Genomic DNA, 25,836 nt, shown 5'->3' with positions numbered 1-25,836 from the left:
GGAATTTAATTTGACCTCTAAAGAAAAATCCTCTAGAAAATGTAAACACTTTAAGATGATGATCATTTTCCTGTCAATAATTTATGTGATACTCAAATTCTATCTTCTCCATTTGGAATTTTATCTGTATACTTCTGCCTTTCTCTTATTTCACAGGAAGATGTACCCTTAGGCCTTTCAACTTGTGGCCACTACTTAAGAGCATATTTTGAGGGGAAATGACAAAGAAGCATTTGACTCTCATATAGAAATGGCACTCTGCAAACGGTAATTGCTACCTGGTCTGAGGCAATACCTGCCAGTATACAGTCATGCACTGCATAATGATGTCTTGTTCCACGATGGACTGCATATACAACAGTGGTCCAAGAAGATTCGAATACCGTATTTTTACTGTATCTTTTCTATGTTTAGGTTTGTTAGATATACATATACTTACCGTTGTGTTACAGCTGCCTACATAACCTAGAAGCAATAGACTATACCAGGCGTCCCCAACCCCTGGGCCAGAGACTGGTACCTTCGTGGCCTTTTAGAAACCAGGCCAGACAGCAGGAGGTGAGAAGTCAGCGAGTGAAGCTTCATCTGTATTTACAGCTGCTGGTTATCACTTGCATTACCACCTAAGCTCAGCCTCCTGTCAGATCAGAGGCAGTACTGGATTCTCACAGGAAAGTAAATCCTATTGTGAACCGTGCATGTGAGGGATCTAGGTTGCATGCTCCTATGAGAATCTAATGCCTGATGATCTACCACTGTCTCCCATCACCCCAAGATGGGACCATCTAGCTGTAGGAAAACAAACTCAGGGCTCCCACCGATTCTACGTTATGGTGAGTTGTATAATTATTTCATTATATATTACTACGTAGTAAGAATAAAACAACAAATGTAACATGCTTGAATGATCCCAACACCTCCCCCCACCCACCCCAGTCTGCAGAAAAATGGTCTTCCATGAAACCAGTCCCTGGTGCCAAAAAAGTTGGGGACCACTGGGCTATGCCATACAGCCTAGATGCATACTATGCTATACCATCTAGGTTTGTGTAAATACACCCTACAATGCTCAAACAAGGAAAAAATTGCCCAATGATGCATTTCTCAGAACGTTTCCCTGTTAAGTGATGCATGACTATACTTCTACACACAAAATAACGAGACACTCCCTCATCCCCTTCCACAGTTACCAGTCATTTTAGTGTACGGGTCCCACCAAGGCAATTCATACCTTCCTAAACTGATGGATGTAGCGTCCTTATCAACAACATTTACAGGAAACCTATGATAATCCCTGAATCCTCCAAATCCTCCCAAATGTTATTTGGGCCAGGAGCTGAAAGATACAGATCTGTGCCTTTACAGTATCCCAGATTTTACATAATTAGCAATGTTTCTATTGGAGAACTTACCCCTACATTTCAATTTTGCCTTTGGGTTCTTTCATTTCTCAAGTGGCAATTATAATGCTTTGAACTTTGGCTTAACCAGCAGTTTCCTGATTTAAATGACTGACTGTCACCTTCAGATAAATTTAACTTTTTAACTTCTATATCATTGTGTACTAACAGCTTGTCTTCACATAATGCCACTGGGCTGTGTTCTCAAATTACATTCATTTGGTCACCTCAAGAAGTCCTAATGAGTTTCCCAGGCACCAGCTGGGACATAATTCGTCTTCTTGGCAGCTAAAACTTCCAGTGTTCTCTGGGCCTTCTCTTTTGCTCCGAAGTACAGGTAATTTTTTTTTTTCTTTTGGCAAGGATTCAGCTGCAACTGGTGCATATATTACGAACATATGCCGTCAAAAGGAAAGAATTCTCTGACAGAGGAGAAGGTATATGAAAAATTTAAGTGACTGGCCACCTTAAAAACTCATGGAAAAATTTTCTACCTCAGTCAAGTACCCTGCATAATTTACTCAAGAAAAAAAATGGGTCTTAGCTTTAAATACTGCTGGCACACTGGAGACGATAAACTAAGACAATGAAATATATTTAAAGGTTAGGTGTGTTTCTGATTTTGGTATTTACTAAATGGCAATACTACTATGAAGCAACATAGCAGAATTTCATTAAGCCCTTAGCACACACATCATTAACATTTACTTTTGGTCATATCTGATGACAACTTATGTCCTTCCCATATCACCACCATCTAGCAAAATCATACAACAGCTGTCTTCAGTAATAGGGAAGTTGACCTGTCCTTTGAACCACAGCTTCATAAAAGGGTTCTATCCTATTTATCCATATGAATTTAATTTGACCTCTAAAAAAAAATCCTCTGGAAAATGTAAACACCTTAAGATGATAATGATCATTTTCCTGTCAATAATTTATGTGATACTCAACACTATAAATTCTAATTTCACAAGTGGCTAAAAAAAAAAAATCACATATAAAACTGTCTATAATATAAAAAATGACTTTACTTTTTAATTAAAGAAAAAATACAAATCCCTACAAGATAATTTCATTTTTAATGTTATGAAAAACTTCACTTATTTGAAAATATTTTGCTTAAAATGTTTATTCCAAATTTTCTTACCACTAATTTATTAATCTTATTTAATATCAAAACTGAGATGATCTATTTTAGGCTGCACACAAATGTCAATAGTGAAGAGTCACTTAAATTCCAATTGCTTTCAACAATATGCTATATATAAACTCCAAGATAAAGTTGTCCAGAGTTGCCAATAACATTATGAAACTTTACATATGTATTTCTCTCGATGTCTTAACATCAATATTGGAAACATAATTAGTTGGACGTATTTTTCCATTAAAGGGAAATATAATAATAATTATTAACACGAATTATTCTCATCTATGAAATAATTATTTTCTCAAATTATTAATCAATACCCCCATCAATCCATTTCATAGACTTGCCTGTGTTCCAGGCAACAGAGTAACTCAAAGAGTGAACCACCTTAGCATATTATAAAATAGCAGTCAGTTAATTACGAAGTATAATTTTAAAATCAATTGGAAAAAAAAACTCTCTAATTAATAAGGTTATTAAAAAGAATTAAGAGTTAGTGTTATGTGAAAAGAAAAAGTTCCACAGAGATGGTTCTGTGGCTCCAGAAGTAGGTAATCCTTCACAAAAGAGCCATTAACAAAACTGATCCTAGACTCACTTTAGAGACACAGGAATTATGACTAAGGATAATTAGAAAAGGACCAGAAAGGACAACTTACAAAAAGTAAGTTCCTGGGGAATAGGAATTATAGCTAGTTAACTGTATTTATATTTCATAACATTGAGAAGTAGGTGTTAAAAAACTCGTGTCATATAAAATATTTGTGTATACGCTGGAAAAAAAGCAATTTTAAAATTTCTTTAAAGTATTTCAGAATTTTCTTTACTGAAATACCTTAGTAGATACAATATGAGAGAAAATATCTTTAAAATTTTTCTCCATTTACATAAAATTACAACGTACTGTTGTTTCCGCATATTAAAAAGACTTTGGAGACCAAGGTAGATTACTTGAGCCCAGGAGTTTGTGACCAGCATGGGCAACATAGCGAGATTTCACCTGTACTAAAAAAGAAAAGATTTTAGCAGGGTGTGGTGGTGTACACCTGCAGTCCTAGCTACTCCAGAGGCTGAGGAAGGAGGATCACTTGTGCCCAGGAGTTTGAGGTTACAGTGAGCCTGGGTGACAAGAGTAAGACTGTGTCTCTTAAAAAAGTAAAAAAAAAAACCTAAATATAAACTACTTAAAATAAGCTTTTAAAAATGTGAATAGCAATCAAACATCATTACCATTTTCTATTATAGGTTTTAAAATACTTATATGTACCCTCGGGTTCTGAGTCTGTACATTATATATAGGAAACTTGTTCTTCCCTCTCTACACAAAGCTTATATTCCCTATAAAGCCCATATACATTAACTGATCTAGCTCCTTATTCTACTCCAAAATTCCAAAATCCCCCCATAAAAATCAATTTATAACCAAACAGAACTTTTTTCTGGCTTGATCTTGGTGGTCCTCAAAGTTGGGTCTCTAAATAAGTAAATAAATCAAGCAAGCATAGTTTAACACAATCAGTCAAAGTGGTTTCTATCAAGTCTTTTGCCAAACCCTCAGGTCCCTTACCCTTTGTCACTGACATATTTATCTTACTATCACTAATTAAAAAGATTGATCCTATCTTCCACCTGACTCTCCACTGTAAGTACATAGACCCAGAGTACATGAGGCTGAGAGGGAAAAAGAGTGGGAATCACAAAACTGGGCAGAATGATACTCACCTTTCCTCCACAATAAGTTTCCCATCTCCATACCCTCAGGGTCTTTCAGCATCTCTTTCAAAAGTCTACGGTCTTCTATTCTCCGCTTTAACCACTCCAAACATGTATTCCCTTTTTTTCCTACCACTGAGGACCTATCTTTGTGCCACTGAGGACCTATCTTTGTGCCTAAAGGTCTCAATGTATATTCACAGTTATCAGGTCTAGAAGTTGTAGTTCTCAGGAGACAGTGATAAGGACTAAAACTTCCAACCCTGACAACTGTGAATATGTATCAACCTTCACTCAGTTGTATCTGTTCATTCTATCTTAGAAGAAGTACTCTCCTGTTTAAGACTAATAGCTTCTCACCTGCTCTAAGATCCCTTCTCAAATTCTCAGGATACTTGCCTCATCAATTACCACTTCATTTCTCCATATTGGTCTTCCTCTCTGCTGCCTTTTTGTCCTCAACCTATCTTCGCACTCAAGTCTATCAAGTATTTTTAACAAATTTTAAAAAGTAATTAAAACTGGCCTTCAACATAGCATCCTCTCCTAGCTATTACCACCTTCCTTCACTCAGGTGAATTTTTTGAGAGCGGCTATATTTGTTGCTCTCAATTCTATAATTCTCCTAAATTGTTGCTTCTCAAAATACTGGTATTTGACTTGCAATTCTATTACACCACTAAAATTGCTTTTGGAGAGGTTTCTAATACTGCTGTAAATGCCAAGTCCAAAGGTCATCTCTCAGTCTTTGTTTTATTTGATATCTCTGTAGCAGCTGGCAATGCGCATCACTTTTTGTGCTATGCTGAAATGTTGGAGCTCCCAATGGAACTATCCCGAACTGCCTTCTCATTTTACATCCTCTATGGCTTCAACTACCATCCATAAGAGGAACATTCCCAAATTCTTGTTGCTAGCCAAGACTAACATGAGCACTAGATCCATATGTAATTCAGCTACCAATATGTATCTCTACATACCATACACACCCCAAACAACATTCAGAAACTGAATTCACAATCTTTCTTCTAAATCTGCTTCTCATTTGCTGGTTGGCTGACTGCACTATCTCCTATTCGGCTAGAATTTGGGAGTTATATAAAACTCTTCCCTAGGTTAATAATTTACATGGACTTATTGAAGTAGGAAGGCAAGCCAATAAATGTTCTCACTTTTCCCAAGGCCAAAATGGGCATAATAATGCCTATCCCCATCTACTCTACCAATAAATCAGCAAGAGACATCAAATGATATGTTCAAATACTTGATTCATGTGAAAGAATGATAAATTCTTTCTTGGTGGTTGAAGGAAGGCAAAAGGTACACTACATCTGCTCCAAACTCAGAGCAACAGGGTCTTGATGACTGTTTCTCTCAACCTTGAAAACTCCCAATACTGAAAAGTTAAAAGTCCCATTATACTGCGCTAGTAAGCGTTAAAGCTTAAATTAATTTTTTCAGGATTCTGCTGACTGCCAGAGAGGGTTCAGAATAAGGCCATTTAAACTATAATGATTTTAATTATGTTTCTGTATTGACAACAGAATTAATTTTAAAAACACATGAGTGCCTACCAGTTAGGTTCAATATGAAATGAGACACAAAATAATGATTCAGCTCCTGCCCTCAGTAAACTTATCAACTAGTTAGAAGACACTAACTTAACACAAATACTGTAACATAAAAAACCTGTAAGTATAATCAGTGGATTATGCAAAAATTCTTTATTTTAAATAATAAAGAATAAACTTTCACAACTTTTTGGGAATTAAAAAAAAGGAAATGGAAAACAAACTATAATCACAAGTAATCAACATAAGAAACTAGTTTTATATTTTCAACTTCAACTTTCAAAGAAAATACTGCAAAAAGCAAGACTCTTCTTAACTTTACAATACAATTACCTTTACTTGAGACTGATTTTTTCACTGAGGCCACATGATCTTCAGAGATTGTAAGACGCCTCAAAACATCAGCCAAAGCTGCCTTTAGCACAGTGATTTCGTCTTCTTGTTGCTGAACTCGTGACTCAAGAGCTGACAGGCGATCTTGAACATCAGAAGTACTTGCAGCAGAAATACTATCATCTATAAAATAAAATATGGAATATTATCAAAGTAAACTGCTTGAGAAATAATTTTTGATAAGAAAAACGATCCCAGATAAGACTTACAAAAGATGAGAAGAACTCTGGCTAGGTGAAGTGGCTCGTGCCTGTAATTCCAGCACTTTGAGGGGCCAAGGCGGGCAGATCACTTGAGGTCAGGGGTTGGAGACCAGCCTGGCCAACATGGTGAAACCCCGTCTCTACTAACAATACAAAAAATTAGCCAGGCATGATGGTGCACTTCTGTAATTCCAGCTATGTGGGAGGCTGAGGCACGAGAATCACGTGAACCCCGGAGGCAGAGGTTGCAGTGAGCCCAGATTGCGCCACTGCACTCTAGTCTGGGCAACAGAACAAGACTCTGTCTCAAAAAAAGAAAGAAAGAAAGAAAGAAAAAGATGAAAAAATTTCAAAACAAAAAACCCATAACATCCCATCATGTTGACACATATGAACCTTCCGTAAAGATTTTCATAGCTATCTTAATTTAAAATAATATAAGTTAATACATTTGACAAATAATTAAAATGGTGAAAATCTTCCCCAAGGTCAAATTCCCCCTATTTTTATAACATCATCTTAATTGGTTTTCTCACGAAAATGCTCCCTAAGTACATCATTTTGTAGACATCGGGAAACTTGCAAGACCGCAAACTATCCAACCTTTCTTAATTACAACATTATTATTATCATAATTCTCTATGAAAACAGAAAAGGCATATAAATCACTTCTGTTTGGTTTCATGTATCAGATAGGGAGTCTATCACTTTAACCAACAACGATGAGGAAGCATTCTTTACTACTTTACTCTTCACTGTACTATTATACTTTCCCACACCCCACAGAAGTCAGTATTGCTATGTAATTAACAAAGACTTTTCGCTGCTCCTTCTCTCCACCTAACACCACAACCTCTCTTAAAAAAAGGTTTTTATGAAGTATATACTTAATATTTGCCTTAGGTTATGTAACAGCAACAAGAGAAAGACTATTCAAATAAGGCTTAGCTATACCACAGCAATTACAAAGGACTTGCAAAGTTACGTAACTTTATACTACTGTATTTGTTGGGTCAATCAGAATTCAAACATATAGAAACATCAATTGCTGGCTGGGTGCGGTGGCTCACGCCTGTAATCCCAGCACTTTGGGAGGCTGAGGTGGGCAGATTACGAGGTCAGGAGATCGAGACCATCTGGGCCAACAAAGTGAAACCCCGTCTCTACTAAAATACAAAAAATTAGCCGAGCATGGTGGCATGAGCCTGTAGTCCCAGCTACTCGGGAGGCTGAGGGAGGAGAATCACTTGAAACCGGGAGGCGGAGGCTGCAGTGAGCCGATATCATGCCACTGCACTCCAGCCTGGCAAAAGAGCAAGACCCCGTCTCAAAAAAAAAAAAAGAAAAGAAAAAAGAAACATTAATCGGTATTGGTTCATTCAGTATAAGCAGGAAAATTCAGGGAAATAACTAATTGTTAAAAACACCCTTGGCTTACACTGAGGGGACGTTTTAGTTTCTAATGTAAGAGTTGTTTGGACCAGACTGAGATTATTTAAATGACTGTTTCACTCATTCAGACAATAACGCAGAATGTATTGTTTTTTTCTCATACTGAGATAGTATGCTATGGAACTTAATTTAATTCAAAGTTTGAGTTAAAATCACCACCACAACACTTAAAAACCAAAGCTATCACCATTACATGATGGAACAGTAAACAATATTCATATTTCACATCATGTACACCACCAGACCTCCCATGCATACATATGTACTCTCTTCTGTCTTTACCAGTATTTCACTGACAATCTTATCTTTGAGAAGTACTGATATTGAAAGAAAACTGGGTTTCATCTTTAATTTAGACTTCAAATTCTGATTCCATATTAACTAGTTACATAATCTTGGGCAAGTTATTTTAGTTCTTTGAGCATTAATTTCTTCATCTTTAAATAGGATTGTTATAAGGAGGGTGCGCCTAGGATATGTACAAAGCACAAAAGTTAGAATTTGAAAGCTTTGAGCACATTTGTTACTTAAAGGCAGATGTGTCCAACTCTGAGATACTTAAGGAATAAGAAAAATTCAGTCTCTCGCCTTAGAAATTTTTATATTTTAAGTATTTTCCATGTCCACAGTGGTCTAGCTGAATTCTAGCTTATCTATATTCTTTGTAAGTATGTTAGACTACAGTCACTGTTCTTTCTACCCAGAATGCTTTCCTATTCTCCTTCTTCTGACAGAAAGAATAGCCACTCTTGTCTTTTGTGAAACTCCACCATATTTCTTGCTCCTAGTAGGGCTGTCAATCTATGATGCCTCACTTTCCCCTCTGCCCCCCATACTATGAGACTGAACCATATAAAATGGCCTTTTCAGTTGTATAAATATTACTATTAGAAATTTCAGCTGTGCACGGCAGCTCACGACTGTAATCCTAGCACTTAGGGAAGCCAAGGTGGGCGGATCGCTTGAGCCCAGGAGTTCGAGACCAGCCTGGGCAACACAGTGAAAATCCATGTCTACCAAAACAGAAACAATTAGCTGGGCATGGTGGCCGTGTTTGTAGTCCCAGCTACTCGGGAAAGTGAAGTGGGAAGATCACTTAAACCTAGTCAAGTAAGTCAAGGATGCAGTGAGCTTTAATCACACCACTGCACTTAAACCTGGGTGACAAGAGGAAGACCCTGTCAGAAAGAAAAGAAAATAGAAAAGAGAAAAGAAAAGAGAAAAAATGAAAAGAAAAGAAAAAAGGGAAGGGAGGGAGGGAGGAAAGGAAAGAAGGAGAAAGGGAGGGAGGCAGGAAGGAAGGGAGGCAGAAAGGAAGGAAGGGAGGGAGGGAGGTGGTTAATATGGCCCAATCTAATACTACCACAGGAGGAGTAGTCGTGAGATATAGGCTAGGCCAAATGAAGCCCTCTTGAATTTCCCAGAGATAGAGTTATAGCCCATTCTCCTTTGTTCTCCAGCTACAAAGATGTCACCCTAGGACTGTCAAAAATAAAGGTGGTTCTAACTACCTTGTGTTCCAGTTCTAGTCTCTGAAGCCCTGGCCCTTCAATTCTGAGAGCTACTCCAATATTCCTCCCAGCTAATTATGTAACCTAATAAATTCACTTTTTGCAAGCCATTATTTGTAAACCAAAGGCCGTGATTAAGTCAGTAAACTATATGGATATGTTTTTCTAAACTGTTCTCAATTCATGAAAGATGAGCTATACCTTCATATTATAACCACAAATAAAATGCTTATATGATTTTGGTAAACATACAACCTGCTTAATTATTCTGGGAGGGCAGCTGAGCTAGTAGATCACCAGACTATAATGCCAAGGTTAGGGTGCTAGGTTTTAGTACCAACTTGGTATCTTTTACTTTCAGCAAACTTTTACAAACTTTGATTTTTAAAAAAATGACTAAGGTTTTTAAGTTGTGTGAAACTCGGATAGTGACAAGAAAGGTGGTTCAGCTTGTAAAATTCCTATCAAACTCTGATAGACACTGTAAGACACAAGAACAATTTTTCAAAGGGCATAACACGTACAAAGTTAACTATTAACAATGTCCTGCATTTACATTGTGCCTTTCATATTTATTACCTCAGCCCACACCACCCCTACACACACTATCTATATTTTATATTGGAGGAAATAGCTCAAGAAACTAAGTAACTTGCTCAAGGTCACTAAACTAATCTAGATATCTGAGACTCAAAGACAAGTCTTTTGACTCTCAACTTAAGTGCCCTTTATTTTATTCCACGCTGCATCCTAACAATAATCACATGAGGAGCAAACAAATACATCCTTTCACAAAGCCATGCAAGGGGCTTCAAAACTATTGAGTGATTTAATCAGTTTTTTGTTTCAGGAAAATCATTTTGGTTGCTGCGTGAGAATAGATTGGAACAGGGTAAGAGTAAATGCAAGAACAGACAGGAGGCTATTGTAGTAACCCATGTGAAAGGTGATGATGGCCCATGTTAGGATTAAGATGTTCAAGTGTCTCAGTTTCTTTCTCCAGAACAAGTATGTCTCCTGTCTCAGTATAAATATTATCATAATGCCCCCTCTTTCACTCTCAAGTTCCCTGGCTTGCATGATCAATTACAGGGTCACTATAGCCAAGGCAACAAGCAATCGCAATGTAACGGAGCATAGCAGTTGATCACCAGAGTTCCTCAAAGCTCTAATTCCTTCCTGTCTAAAATCCTGGCTCTTAACCCTTTCAGGGGCATGAATTTCTTTGAGAATCCAATAAAAGCGTGGTAGAACAGCGTATGAACTCTGGTATTACACTGACTAAATACATCTATCTGTTTTCTTTTTTCTTTTTTTCAAGACTCTCTCCTTCGACTAGGCTGGATTGCAGTGGTGTAATCTCACTGTAACCTCCGCCTCCTGGGTTCAAGAGATTGTCCTGCCTCAGCCTCAATTAGCTGAGGTTGGGAACAGCTGGGAGATTACAGAGGTGCGTGTCACCACACCCAGCTAAATTTTATTATTATTATTATTATTTTTGTAGATATGGGGTTTTGCCATGTTGGTCAGTCTGGTCTCAAACTCCTGACCTCAAGGGATCTGCCCACCTTCGCCTCCCAAAGTGCTGGGATTACAGGTGTGAGCCACGGTGCCCGGCCATGTGTTTGCTATTTACCAACTCTGTGACTGCTTTCTTCATATGTAATTTACTCATGCGAACTGGGTGCTTACCTCAGGCTTTGGATGATTAGACGAAATAATGCACAGCATGGCCATATAGGGTGGTTTCAATAAGTTATTATCCTATAGCGATGTTCTTTACTGCACTGTTTGTTATTGCCACAAAATTAGAAATGACCTAAAGTCTAAGGATGAGGTTAAATAAGCTATGATATGTCCATACCATAGAATATCATGCAATAATTTAAAATAACAGATAGGAGCATAAGCTAAAAATTTGAAAGTTCAACAAGACGACTTAAGTGGAATAAGCAAACTGCAAAACAATATGTATTGAATAATTTATAGACACACACCAAAACACACTTTTAAAAATTAACACAAGAAACGTATACACACATATGTATATATAATGTACACAGAAAGAAGTTGTGAAGTACACACATCAAACTGGTAACTGGGTTACCTCTGACTAGGAAGGTGAGATTAGAAAAGTGGGAATAAAGAGAAATTTTTTCTTTTCAGTGTACGTATTCTCGTATTATTCGAATTTCACAATAAAAATGTGTATTAATTTATGCCCTTTAAGGTAAAATGCACTGCTTCTGAAGTTTAACTTCTTAAAACAAGTTTCCTCCAGTTACAGTGTTCCAATGTTAAAAGGAACATACAAAGCAGAATGCAAATAACTTACATTTCTGTCACAGATTACTAAAACAAGAACAGATACTATCTTAAAGTCCAACAACCCCTCTCATCATTTTATAAATAAGTAAACTAAGACTCTGAGACATCAGGTGAGTTATCCATGGTCACACAGCAAATTGGAGTCAGAGTTCCTTCCTCTGACGACTCTACATAATCCACTGCTCTTGTTCTTTCCATTTTGAAAACTTTGCTCTTACTTTTCTTCCCTCCCAATCTCTAAGATACCACCATTCTCATTCACAATAAACTAAGGGATATAACTGTTCGGTAAATGAATATATTTTCTGAGGGCTATTAACATTCCCTTTTCTTGATCCAAGTAGATCATTTTTCTTATACACCCCTACCTTTTTTATAGAGTAGGAGTATAAGCTAAAAACGGTAATCCCTCTCCCTTTAAAAAATTTTTGGTAATTGCCCCCCGTTTTTTTTTTTTTTTTTTTTTTTTTTAAATTTGTGCTCCTTCTCAAAATAGTTTCCGGCTTTCAAGGTTGAAATATGAAACACAAATGAATTCTCAAGCATTTTTGAACTCGTTAAGGAAAAAGTAAAGAATGAAGAGAAAATGGAGATCCACAAACCTCTTACTATCAGTCTAATCTATTTACTGGCATGAGTCAGTCTCTTTTTAGAAGCACAAGGAAATTTATATGAGACTTGTAAACTTTATATTTTAAAGTTTAAAATATTACAGTTTAAAGTATACAATTATAGCTATTCATTATGCTCTTATTACACTGAATCATATTTTCTGAACTGTTGAGAAACGTGTCACCTTTGCAGAGATAAGTATATTGTGTTTTATTATAAATATCCAAAAGTTGGCAATCCAGTATCATATCATCATATCAGAATGAGACATGCCTATACATTCTAGTATCTTCGGATTTTATTGATTTTATATCTTTCTAAAACAGAATACTTACTGTCTTGTTTTCTTAGTGGGGGCATACAATCATAATGTAACCACTTCTTGGTGACTCAGTCTTCACTTAGAATATTAATTACTATGCTGCAAGCACTGTGGTGAAATGATACCCTAGAGGCTATTATATTTCTAATTAAATAACTGAGAACCATGGCTCAGGCCTGTAATTCAGCACTTTGAGAGGTTGAGGCAGGAGGATTGCATGAGCCAAGGAGTTCAAGACCAGCCTGAGCAACCTAGGGTGACCCTGTCTCTACAAAACAAATTAGCCAGGGGGTGGCAGCACATGCCTATAGTCCCAGTCCTAAGGGAGTAGGATCACTTGAGCCTAAGAGGTCCCGGCTGCAGTAAGCCAAGATTGTGCCACTGCACTCCAGTCTGTATGATAGAGCAAGACCCTGTCTTTAAAATAAATAAATAACAATTTTTTAAAAGTTATCCAGGTGTGGTGGCATATGCTTGTAGTTGAGGGGCTGAGGCAGTAGAATTGTCTGAGCCCAGTTCAAGGCTGCAGTGAGCTATAACTGCATCACTGCACTCCAGCCTGGGCAAAAGAGTAAGACCCTATTGCTAAAATAAATAAATAAATACAAATACAAATACAATAAAATTACATTTTCGATTCTCTTTTTTGTAGAGATAGGGTCTCAGTATGTTGCCCAAGCTGGTCTTGAATTCCCACCCTCAAAAAATCCTCCCTGCTCAGCCTCCCAAAGTGCTGGGATTACAGGCATGAGCCACTACACCAGACCACATTTTCGGTTTTCTAATCTTTCTACTTTTCTCCTTACCTCTTTGCAGTTAGGATTAGCTATGCCTATCTACAGCAATGCTCCCTTTCCAGTCTAATTTCCTACATTACGGGATACTGAATAACTAAGCTTTTTAACTGTTTATATGAGAAGTCTCTAACATGAGGACCTCTTCTATTTTAAAAATGTATTACAGGTTGAGTATCCCTTATCTGAATTGCTTGGGACCAGAAGTGTTTCAGACCTCAAATTTTTCAGATTTTGGAGTATCTGCATATATATAATGAGATATCTTGTGGAGGGGATCCAACTCTAACCACAAAATTCATTTATGTTTCACTTACATCTTATACACATGTCCTGAAGGTAATCTTAAACAATGTTTAAAAAATAATTTTGTGCATGAAATAAAGTGTATACTGAACTATCAGAAAGCAAAGGTGTCACTATCTCAGACACCCACGTGGACAACTGGTTGCTGTTTGGCATAACCATCATTCCTGACTCTGACTCTGAACTTATATACTACCAATAAGTAATCACTTTTTAAAATGTATTCATACTTAAGTACTTAACAGGAAAATGCAAGCCAACCTCTCCTCTTCTTCTTCCTCCTCAACCTACTCAATTCATGTTGAGTAGTTGAGATGACGAGCAGGAAGGCCTTATGATGATCCATTTCCATTTAATGAACAGTACATGAATTTTCCTTATGATTTTCTTAATAACATTTTCTTTATCTAGCTTACTTTATTATGAGTACAGCATATAATATATGTAATACACAAAATATGTGTTAATCAACTTCTTGTTACCAGTAAGGCTTCTGGTCAATAATAGGCTATCAGTAGCCAGATTTTTGGGGAACCAAAAGTATATGGGGATTTTCGACTGAGGGGGAGAAGAAGTTGGCACCCCAAGCCCCCATGTTATTCAAGGGTGAACCATATATTAAAGCCCACATCTCTATCACACACAAAAATAAGATCTGAGAAGATTAAAGAATTAAAAGCAAAATTATAAAATCTTTAGAAAATAACTGCAAATGTCTTCATATCCTACAAACAGGAAGGTTCTAAAAAAGACACAAAAAGAACTAACCATAAAATATTGCTACTTAACTACAACAGAATTCAGATGTTTGGTCTCCAAAAGACATAATAGAGAAAGTAATCCATAAACATGGAAAAGATGGCTGTAACACATATAAATGATAAAAATTTGTATCCAAACTGGACGTGGTAGCTCATGCCCGTAATCCCAGCACTTTGGGAGGCCAAGGGAGGAGGACTGCTTGAGCTCAGGAGTTCGAGACCAGCCTGGGCAACATGGCATCCCCGTCTCTAAAAAAAAATACAAAAATTAGCCAGGCATGGTGGCACACACCTGTAGTCCTAGCTACTTAGGAGGCTGACATGGGAGGATGACATGAGACCAAGGAGGTTGAGACTACAAATAATTCCATAGTTCGTCAAAGCTTTTGCCAGTCTTTCTAAACACCTCACAGAAAAGGAAACATAAATGGCCAACAAACAAAAAATGAGGCTCAAGCACCTCATTAATAATCTTGGAAAGACAAACTGAAACCATCCAAAATACTATCTTATGTGTACCAGACTGGCCAAAAATGTAAAGTATGACAACATCCAGTGTTCCCAAAGATATGGAGGGATACAAACTCTCAAACATTACTGGTAGAAAGTGACCTGTTTCAATGACTTTAGGGGGGAAAAAACCTTGGCAACATCTAGTAAAACTGAAGACACACACATCCTATGACCCAGCAATTTCACTGTTACCCTAACCTAAAGTAGCAGTCAACAAACTTTACCGTAAAGGGGAAAATAGTTAAATACTTTAGGCTTTGCAGACCACAGTCTGTGCAGGAAACTACTCAGATGTGCCTTTGTAACACAAAAACAGCTATAAAAATGCATATGAATGGGTGTGGCTATGTTCCAATAAAACTTCATTTATAAAACAGATGGCCTCTCAGGCAGTCTCCCAGTCTCTGTTCTAGAGAAACTCCTGCAGATATACATACACCAAAAGACATGTCCAAGAATGCTCACAGCAGCATAGCTCATCATAAAAACAAACTGGAAACAACCTAAATATCTATCAATTGTAAAACAGGTAAATAAATTGTGATATTAACAATCAACAGAATCCCAGAACAGTAAAAATAAACTATGGTGATGTGCAATATCATTTTGAATTTCAGGAACATGATGAATGTAAAAAGCAAGTCAGGTGAAATTTACATAAAGTTCAAAAACATACAAAAGTAAATACAATGTTTAGGAAAAAACTGAAAAACCAAGGGAATGATATACACAAAATTTATGACAATAGTTACTTTGATGGTTGTATGACAGAGAAAAGGATAGTGAGACACTCACACATAATGGAACATCTATGTGATTAAAACATGTATTACACTTTTTAGGGAGGGGAAGGGAAGTTCAGTGATTTTTCTCTTCTGTAAAAGTGGATGGAGGATAACTGGTCTACATAACCGACTTACTCACTTTATTCTTTGGAGAACAATGAACCCATTTTTGTGAACTAAATTCCAAAACAAAAATGAAGTTGTGTTTCCAAGAACCCTGGGGTTTTGTGGCATAAAAACAACTAGACTAGTTGGTCTTTATGACAGTTTTGAGGCCTAATGGTATGACCCTAAGATCAGTTATCTACAAACCTATGGAAAAAAAAAAAGTCCTTCATTTCAAAAAGTTACATTGTATGAGATATATCATGCCAAGAACAAATAAGTTGTTAAAAAATTTGAAATAGTCTCTGATCTCCCCTTCCTAAAGCACTTATGCTGAGACACTGGGCAGCCCTTCTAGGTTAGAATGGTAATGGCAGAAGATCAGGTTCGATTAGAGAAGCTAACGTGACAGAAGACCATGAGAAACTAGTAACAATACCACACACTGTGTATAGTGTTGGGCTTTTTTATTTTTTGAGACAGAGTCTGGCTCTGTCGCCCAGGCTGGAGTACAGTGTCATGATCTCAGCTCACTGCAACCTCTGCCTCCCAGGCTCAAGTGATTCTCACGCCTTAGCCTCCCAAGTACCTGGGATTACAGGAGCATGCCACCATGCTCTGCTAATTTTTTTTTTTTTTTTTTGAGATGGAGTTTCGTTCTTGTTGCCCAGTCTGAGTGCAGTGGCGTGATCTTGGCTCACTGCAACCTCCACCTCCCAGGTTCCAGAGACTCTCCTGTGTCAGCCTCCCGAGTAGCTGGGATTACAAGCACCTCCAAGCACACCCGGCTAACTTTTTTATTTTTAACAGAGACGGGATTTCACCACGTTGGCCAGGCCTGTCTCAAACTCCTGACCTCAGGTGATCCACCCACCTTGGCCTCCCAAAGTGCTGGGATTACAGGCATGAGCCACCACGCCCAGCCAGCTAATTTTTGTATTTTTTAGTAGAGATGGGGTTTCGCCATGTTGGCCAGGCTGGCCTTGAACTCCTGGTCTCCAGTGATCCACCCACCTTGGCCTCCCAAAGTGTTGGGATTACAAGGCATAAGCCACAGCGCCTGACCTAGACAATTGTTTTTGATGAAGTTTTTTGCTTAGACTTCACGAAAGCAAAAGTCAAGCTTAATTATGCAATTTCTGATGTATTAAGAGAGGCACTTTTAAATTATTTTCCATTAAAAGCTGCTGTTTCATATACATGACCATCTTTTTTCACGGAGAACAAGAACAAGCTGAGCAAAACCCACTCTGTCCTCTCAACAGGAATATATTTGTTTACAAAGTAAGTAGTTTTAAGTACCTTATACAAGTGTGTAGGCAAATGTTTATGACACTACTGACACATATATTTACAGGGAGAAGGGGGCTAACGGAGGGAGCAATGAATCTAGATTCATTCCCAAGTCCTCAGACTTCTTTTGTCACAAGTTTGTAAGACAGGTCTGAACTCACAGGAATGGAGAGATAGGTTACCTGGTCAGAAATTCTTAAGTGTAGAGGAGCCACACACTAAAGCGAGACCAGGCAAGTTGTCTTCCATTCTCACCACCGATGTTGTAAGCAATATAAACCAGTTCTGTGTATGTTTCCTACCACCTTCCCAGATAGTTCCAAAGCAAATCCCAGCTCTCTACATCTCACAGCATACTTTACATTCTGAGGAAATCCTCAGTCCAGATGGCCTACCACACAGACTACTTATATGTTGGCACAAATAAAACTTAAGATAGTTCTTCTCCTGTCCCTTTGCTCTCTGAACTAAAGAAAGTGCTCTATTTTATAAAAGGGGACAAACTGAAGGAGAGCGAGCACACAGCACACAGGCAAAAGCAGGCAGGATACAGACAAAAGACCTGGGCTGCTTTGAGGAGTGGCTAAATGCTAGGCAGCAGAAAAGCATGAATTAATGCACTACACAAACATTCACCACAATTATTTGGCTACCCTTGGGCATTATTTTTCTGATCTTCTTTAAACTGGTACATACTATCGCTTAGAGCTTAAAGTCCCCAAAGTAAGTATTTTTTCTAGTAGGAAATAAAATAAACAATGTGTATATAAAGTAGCAAGTCATATTTCCTCTTTCCTTTTATTTAAAATAAAATGAAACCCACATGAATTGTAACAAAAGGAATTATCACTTTTTATTGATTTTTAAAACCAAAATATTAAGATCCTGAGATTTATTATAAACATTTTGCTAAGTTAATGAATATAATTAACAATGAGAATCATTTTTCTTTTTTTTTTATTTGCATAACAAGTTTATTTCTTTTAAAAGGCATATAGACAATAAACAAAGTAAATATTTAATCAGATCTTAACTTCTGTCCTAGAATTGTTCCATTAAGTTCTAGTCTGTAAACACTTGTAGTTCAATAATCATCATCTTCATCAGAGTCCATTACTTTTCTCCTGTTGAATTTCACTGTTGTTGTCTTTTCTGTTTGTTGGCTTACTTTTTTAAGGATTTCTATTAAACCTTGTTCTGATACCTTCTCACCTAGTTGTCCATATCTTGCCATCTGTATGAGGTAATTCTCCACTGCTTTAGTTTTTTCAGGCTTTACAAGTGCTAAGTTACTTAACCTGGCCCGGGCCGACTGATCCAGAACTTGGGCTAAGATACTGTTTCTCATTTCTGCTTCCCTGTGCTTTGCTTCCTGTTGGGCCGCATCGCCAGGATCCCCATGCTTGGCCTGCAGCTCGGCCAGCCTCTGTCTCCTCAGCGCCTCAAGCTCCTCGTCCGCCATGGTACGGCGTCAGCGGTGGAGCAGCCACGGACACTCCCACAGCCCCTCGGCGCCAGCGCGGCCTTCGAGAATCATTTTTCTTAACTAACTTTCCAAGTTGTTTGAAAATGTTAACTACAGCACTAGTATTAAGAAACCTACAATGAGGGCTGGGCGCGGTGGCTCACGTCTGTAATCCCAGCACTTTGGGAGGCTGAGGCAGGTGGATCACGAGGTCAGAAGATTGAGACCATCCTGGCTAACACGGTGAAACTCTGTCTCTACTAAAAATACAAAAAAAAATTAGCTGGGTGTGGTGGCGGGTACGTGTAGCCCCAGCTGCTGGGAGGCTGAGGCAGGAGAATGGTGTGAACCTGGGAGGTGGAGCTTGCAGTGAGCCAAGATCGCGCCACCGCACTCCAGCCTGGGTGACAGAGCGAGACTCCGTTTAAAAAAAAAAAAAAGAAACCTATAATAACAAACAATTTAGAGCTGGTTAGATAGTCCAGTTTTAAACCACCCATGCTTCAAATAATGTCAATGTGTAAGGAAATTCATATTATGAATATCTTTAGTAAAACCAGGTAACAATGAATGGAACATGTATTTATTCTCCTATAACTATTTTTAAAGTTAATTAAAGAATAAATTTGTGAGGATAAGTGTCAAAACAAGACTATCAGTGGTTCATCTCTTTTTGTTGCTTTTAAGCTTTACAACTGAATTTAATAAATTTAAACCAACTCAAAATAAAACATAAACAACATGACTGCTATAAACACACATGCACCAAAAACTACTGTGAAAGGGATGAAACCTAAACCAAACTAAACATGAAGAGATTGAGATAAGGATAAACTCATAGCAAAAGCTGATAAAAGACACTGGAATGAGGCAAAATGATCCAGATTAATACTTACAAAAGGCCTTTATAGGCCAGGTGCGGTGGCTCACGCCTGAAATCCCAGCACTTTGGGAGGCCGAGGTGGGTGGATCACGAGGTCAGGAGATCGAGACCATCCTGGCTAACACGGTGAAACCCCATCTCTACTAAAAAATACAAAAAATGAGCCAGGTGTGGTGGTGGGCGCCTATAGTCCCAGCTATTCGGGAGGCTGAGGCAGGAGAATGGCGTGAACCCGGGAGGTAGAGCTTGCAGTGAGCTGAGATCCGGCCACTGCACTCCAGCCTGGGCGACAGAGCCAGACTCCATCTCAAAAAACAAAAACAAAACAAAAAGGCCTTTACAGAAAAGCAGAAGCCATGAAAAGAGTGTTTTTACAAGTAAGACTCAGGAAAGCACTTCTCTTTTGATCAATACCTGGTACAGATTCATCAAAGTATAGGAGTTACTTGAAAGATTAACAGGAGTGAGGTGGGTTGGAGAATATGTAATGTGTTTGAAATATTACAGGCTAGGAAGGAATTCAAATTCTTGCTATTAACTGGTGACAGGCTTGAAAGCGGATTGTATGTTATCATACTTCTCTTCAATCCCCAGACAAATGTTTAAGGCTGTAGTTTTATGATTCAAGTGTCAGCTATACTCTTCTTTACAATAAATGGACCCAAATTAAATGATTGCTTAGAGGTTTCTAAGGTTAGAATGGCTGTCAAAAAAGTTCTGTAGCAAAGTGCTTTCTAATTAGCATATAACAAAAAAGGTCCTCTTGCACATCAAAGTATATTGGGCTTTTTTTTCCTAGCACCTCCCATTTGTGCAGTGCATTACTAATTTGTATATTATGTACCTTAGGCATTTCTTCCTTCTCAAATCAAAATCTAATTTCAAGGAAAAAGCTTGTGGGACCCAGTCTTAGCTGTTTCTATGATTAAGAATCATCTTCTCTCTTTTCTATTACAGTCAAATCTCTTTTCCAAAAGGCCTATTCATCCAAATATTTGAGTACTACTACATATAAAAATTTTTCAAAGTGCTGAGAATTAAAAAAAAATTACTGTCAGAAATTTATCTATCAGAAATTAGAAACAAAGAGATAATTTTTTTGAGACGGAGTCTCCCTCTGTCACCCAGGCTGGAATGCAGTGGTGCGATCTCGGCTTACTGAAAGCTCTTCCTCCCGGGTTCCCATCATTCTCCTGCCTCAGCCTCCCGAGTAGCTGGGACTACAGGCGCCCGCCACCACACCCGGCTAATTTTCTGTATATTTAGTAGTGACAGGGTTTCACTGTGTTAGCCAGGATGGCCTCAGTCTTCTGACCTCATGACCCACCCGCCTCGGCCTCCCAAAGTGCTGGAATTACAGGCGTGAGCCACCGTGCCTAGCCATAAAGGGATAATTTTAATAGATGATACTCAAGACAGAATTGATGGAATATGGTCATCGACTAGATGAGGGGATAAAAAGTAGAGGAAGATCCCCGTGTTTCTATTTGGATGACTGAATAAATGGTTCTATAACATTCACTGATAGAGAACAAAGGAAAAAAAAACAGGGTGGGGAATGAGGGAACAGAATGATGTGTGGTTTTGGATCTACTGAGTTTGAGGTCATTATAACAAAACTATAACTAGGTCTTGGGCTTAAGACAGAGGCCTGAACTAGAGATTACATTTGGGAGCTTTATTAGGACATATCTGGTAACTGGAGTCATGAGAATTGATGACTTGGAGTGAGAAACGAATAGGGCCAAAGTTATCCAGCAGAGAAGACAAAATAAAAACTGTCAGAAAGCTAGTCATAGGTTCAGGAAAGGAGATACAACGTTACAGACTGCAAAGATATCAAAAGACAATGACTAAAAATGGTCCATCTGATTTGGCCAGTACTAAGGAATCTTTACCAGAGAAGTTTCAGTGGAGTCATGGGAACAGAAGCATGACTGAAATGCACTGATGTGAGGCTGGGAGGTAAGGTAGTCTTTTAAGGAATCTGATTGAAGATGGAAAGGGTTTAACAGGATGGGGGTGAAGAGAGTGTTTGCAAAGCTGATGGTGGTGTTTTTATTTAAATGTAAGAATAGTAGATTTACAGGGTTTAGGGAAGGAACCAATAGAGTGATTTGTACTACACGAAAGGACATGCAGCAGAGCTCCAGCTTTAGAGATGTGAAGGACTGAAATAGAAAAAACAAGATAAAGAATGAGCCTTTTCTGAGAAGAGATACTTTTATCTAAGAATGAAGGTAAGAAGATGAGAGGAAGTACAGATACTTGTCTTTCTACCTAATTTTTCTGTACAGCAAGAGACACAGTGCCCTGCTGAGAAGAGCTGGTTAAAGAGCTTGAGCTGGCTGGGTGCGGTGGCTCACGCCTGTAATCCCAGCACGTTCAGAGGCTGAGGCGGAGGGATTGCCTGAGGTCAGGAGTTTCAGACCAGCCTGGCCAACATGACAAAACCCTACCTCTACTAAAAATAAAAAATTAGCCGGGCATGGTGGCACACACCTGTAATCCCAGCTACTCGGGAGGCGGAGGTTACAGTGAACTGAGACTGCAACACTGTACTCTAGCCTGTGCAACAGTAAAAGACTGTCCCAAAAAAATAAATTAGAAAATAAAAAGTAAGAGGTTGAGCCAATAGGTAAGTGTGGAATTGTATATACCACACAACTCATAATATTGCAGGATATTGTTAATTATCTTTTAATAAAGTTACATTTAAAATTCCTAACTAGATTGTAAAACCCTCTGGGGAAGAAGCTATTTTTCATTTTCCTCTACACCTGCAAAGCATCAAACATTGCAATAACTCTCCAGCGGTTGATTTGTTGTGGTTGTACTTCAGAATAAGCAACAAAGACAGGATAAAACAGGGAATGAAAAGAAGACACTCATTAGTTTGGACTAATGCATAGGACTGGGGGTTGCTTTAGAAGATAAGAATCCCCTTTATTAGAAGTTTCGTGTAGCTGAGGGGGAATCTGGAAGAAGCAAATTTAGCTAATAATTGTATGACAGAAAAGATAGGTATCTCTCCCCTCTTCCCTCACTATCCTAGTATTTCTTCCTTTTTTGTTTTTTGTTTTTCTTTCTCTGAATATCCTTTCCTTTCCTTTCTTGTACCTGTATTTTGAGACTATCTATCTTCCTGCCCTCCTTTCCCCTCTTCCTCTCTGCCAGGATATGACCAAAATGAAGTATATTTTTGTTATTTCTATCAGTTTTAGAGATTTAACCCAACCAAGAGGTTAGATGTTCTTGCATTACTGGGTCTCAACCCAGGACTCTATATTTATTGTGCTAGAGTTTTCCTCTTTTTTTTTTTATAAGCAAATGGGCTAAAATGCTTTTATTTCTTATCCAAGAAAAAAAAATCTACTTTACTTCCCTCCCTGATTCGTCTGACAAACTTATTATTTACATGTATTTAGCCCTAAACTCACTCACTCACTCATTTATTTTTCTCTCTAGTGGTGAATGGGTGATTCTTGCAAGACAGTTGTCTTGCTTTATGAAAAAATACTTTACCATTTAAGATTTTACTAACAAAACTGTTCCTGGAATACAAAGTTCATGTGTAAGTTAAAAACTTACTTAATATGCATATAGTGCTTAAGAACACAATTCTGGATTTAGACTGTCTGAGATTTAAAAACCGGCTTCATCATTTACTAACTATATATCCAGGCAAGTTTCTTAACTTCTTCATGCCTCAGATTCTCCATCTTTAAAATGAAGCTAAGAACACCTAACACACAAACTTATAGAAAATTAAATTAGATAAATTAAAGAGCATGTTAAAATGACAAAAGGTGAAATTTTTTTATAAGTGTTAGCTACTACTACAATCATAAGACTCCAATATAAAGGCCTGCTAAACCCATACCTAGATCACCTTAATCCCTAAGGATGAGTAACATTTGCAGTCAGATACCTAGGGTACACAATCAAAGTTTCACTAAAACTTAGTTTCTAATACATTAGCAGAAAGAGATACTATATTTTACTGATTTGTTTACACACTAAATTTCATTTTAATCATCAGAAAGTTAAAAATGGACTAAATTGGAATTAGCAGGAGATGCTGGAAACAACACAAAGATATATGTTATTTGATAATCATTTTTAACATTAAGTACTTTCTAATTATTAATACATGCCATGCATTGTTAGGACTTAAATGAGATGGTTTCCTAACCCTAGCAAGCATTGTGGGGGACAGAAAAAGGTAAATAAATAAATAAAATAAAGTACAATACAACCGTTGTCCTGACAGATATATACAGAAAATTGTAGAACTCAAAGAAAGTCAATTTTTACCAGGAGAGAAAAGAATGAAAGCCTGGTCTCTGGAGCAAGTTGTTTTTCTGTTAAAAGAAAAATACTGATGAGAAATTTTTTAAAGCAATGCCATTTTAAGAGCTCACGATGTAGGCCTATAAAACATTAGGCAAAGCTATAATTTCTAAATTATAAGACTACAGCTATATTCCAAACGATGTAAGTACTGAATACTAAATTTTAAATGACAAGCTCTAAGAACAAGATGTTTCAGCTTGTTTCAAATAAAAAAGAAGGCAGAGAAAGATCCAGAGGAAATCTATCAATCAACCACAAGCTACATCATCAAACCTCATCAATTTCATTCCTATGTCAATCCTTGAGCAATGTAGGGGTTAGGGGTGCTGACCACCCACTCATTTTTCTAAGAGAGAAAGAACACTTAAAAATCTACTCTCCTAGCGATTTTCAAGTATATAAATCCATGTATAACTTTTTTTTTTTTTTTTTTGAGACAGAGTCTCTCCCTGTCACACAGGCTGGAGCGCGGTAGCATGATCTTGGCTCATTGCAACCTCAGCCTCCCAGGCTCAAGCAGTTCTCATGCCTCAGCCTCCTGCTACCACATCCAGCTAATTTCTTGTATTTTTTGTAGAGACGGGCTTTCGCCATGTCGGCCAGGCTGGTTCTGAACTCCTGAACTCGAGTAATCTGCCCGCCTCGGCCTCCCAAAGTATTGGGATTACAGGTGTGAGCCAACATGCCCGGCCTATGTATAATTTTTGACTCCCTACAAACTATTAATAGCCTGCAGTTGACTGGAAGCCTACTAATAATAAACAGTTAACACATATTTTGTATGTTATATATATATTACGTACTGTAGTTTTATAATGAAATGTTTTAAAAAATCATAAGGAAGAGAAAATACATTCACTATTCATTAAGGAAATGGATGTTCATAAAAGTCTTCAGCCTTGTTGTTTTCACACTGCATAGGCAGAGGAGGAAGGAGGGGGTGTTCTTGCTGCCTGAGGGGTGGCAGAGGCAGAAGAAAATCCTTGTATAAGTGGACCCACACAGTTCAAACCTGTGTTGTTCAAAGGTCAACTGTATTTGAAGGGCATATATATTGCAATATGTCACACAAAATTGAGTTGTTGGACCAGGAGTGAATTTCAAGTTTTTCTTTGTGGAAGAGGAGTGGTTTAAAACAAAACAAAACAAACAAACAAACAAAAAACAAAGGCTTAACAGGCTCATACTAATTTTGAAAGCAGGTAGGATATAATTCTTTAAAAAATAAGAACGGAGGCTGGGCACAGTGGTTCACGTCAGTAATCCCAGCACTTTGTGGGGCTGAGGTGGGAGGACTGCTTGAGACCAGCCTGAGCAACACAGTGAGACCCCATCTCTACAAAATTAAAAATTAAAAATTAAAAAATCAGCCAGGTATATGCCAGGAGTCTCAGCCAGCTAATTGGGGCAGGTTGTGGAGGCTGAGATGGAAGGATCACTTGAATCTGGGCGGTCAAGGCTGCATGAGACACGCTGTGCCACTGCACTCCAGCTGGGCAACAGAGCGAGATATTACCTCAAGAGGAAAAAAAAAAAGAATGATCATTTCACAAGTACATAAAACTGACAGTGGGAAAAAGTCTGGATTAAACAAGCTCAGTACAACGCCCAACAAAAATCTTGCTTTCCTTTTGAGGGGATTCCCTTTCTGAACTTCATGGAAATTTTGTGGGATATACTGCTACTAGAATCAAAATTCATATATATATTTCTAGAAGTAAGCAGTTTTTATTTTTTTGATCTCCTCATTTAACATTTTTAAATTTACTTTTTAATTGACAAGTTGTATATATTTATGGTATATAACATGTAAATACTGTGGAATGGCAAAGTCAGACTACTTAACATATGCATTATCTCACATTTTTCTATGAGGAGAAAGAACACTTAAAAATCTACTCTCTTAGCAATTTTCAAGTA

General features: G+C 37.8%; 2 protein-coding genes across 5 annotated transcripts in view; both read right to left on the bottom strand.

The window, feature by feature from the left end:
• Positions 1-25,836, bottom strand: part of EML4 (EMAP like 4) — a 169,340-nt gene that overhangs the window by 82,829 nt on the left and 60,675 nt on the right. For all 4 annotated transcript variants that reach the window (XR_002725720.2, XM_023189303.2, XM_023189304.2 and 1 more), the window contains exon 2: positions 6,168-6,350. Coding sequence is in view for 3 of the 4 variants with exons in the window: in XM_023189303.2 (XP_023045071.2) it covers positions 6,168-6,350 (183 nt within the window). In the remaining variant the exon portion in view is untranslated. The remainder of the gene's footprint in view (positions 1-6,167; positions 6,351-25,836) is intronic.
• On the bottom strand, positions 18,173-18,749 carry LOC111524188 (programmed cell death protein 5). The gene has a single exon (XM_023189306.2). The coding sequence runs from the start codon at positions 18,672-18,674 to the stop codon at positions 18,297-18,299; it is 378 nt and encodes a 125-aa protein (XP_023045074.1). The 5' UTR covers positions 18,675-18,749; the 3' UTR covers positions 18,173-18,296.

The sequence above is a fragment of the Piliocolobus tephrosceles genome, chromosome 15 (assembly GCF_002776525.5).
Source record: "Piliocolobus tephrosceles isolate RC106 chromosome 15, ASM277652v3, whole genome shotgun sequence".
Lineage (NCBI taxonomy): Eukaryota > Metazoa > Chordata > Mammalia > Primates > Cercopithecidae > Piliocolobus > Piliocolobus tephrosceles.
The sequence above is the reverse complement of the archived record's forward strand: the minus strand, read 5'-3'. Positions and strand labels throughout refer to the sequence as shown.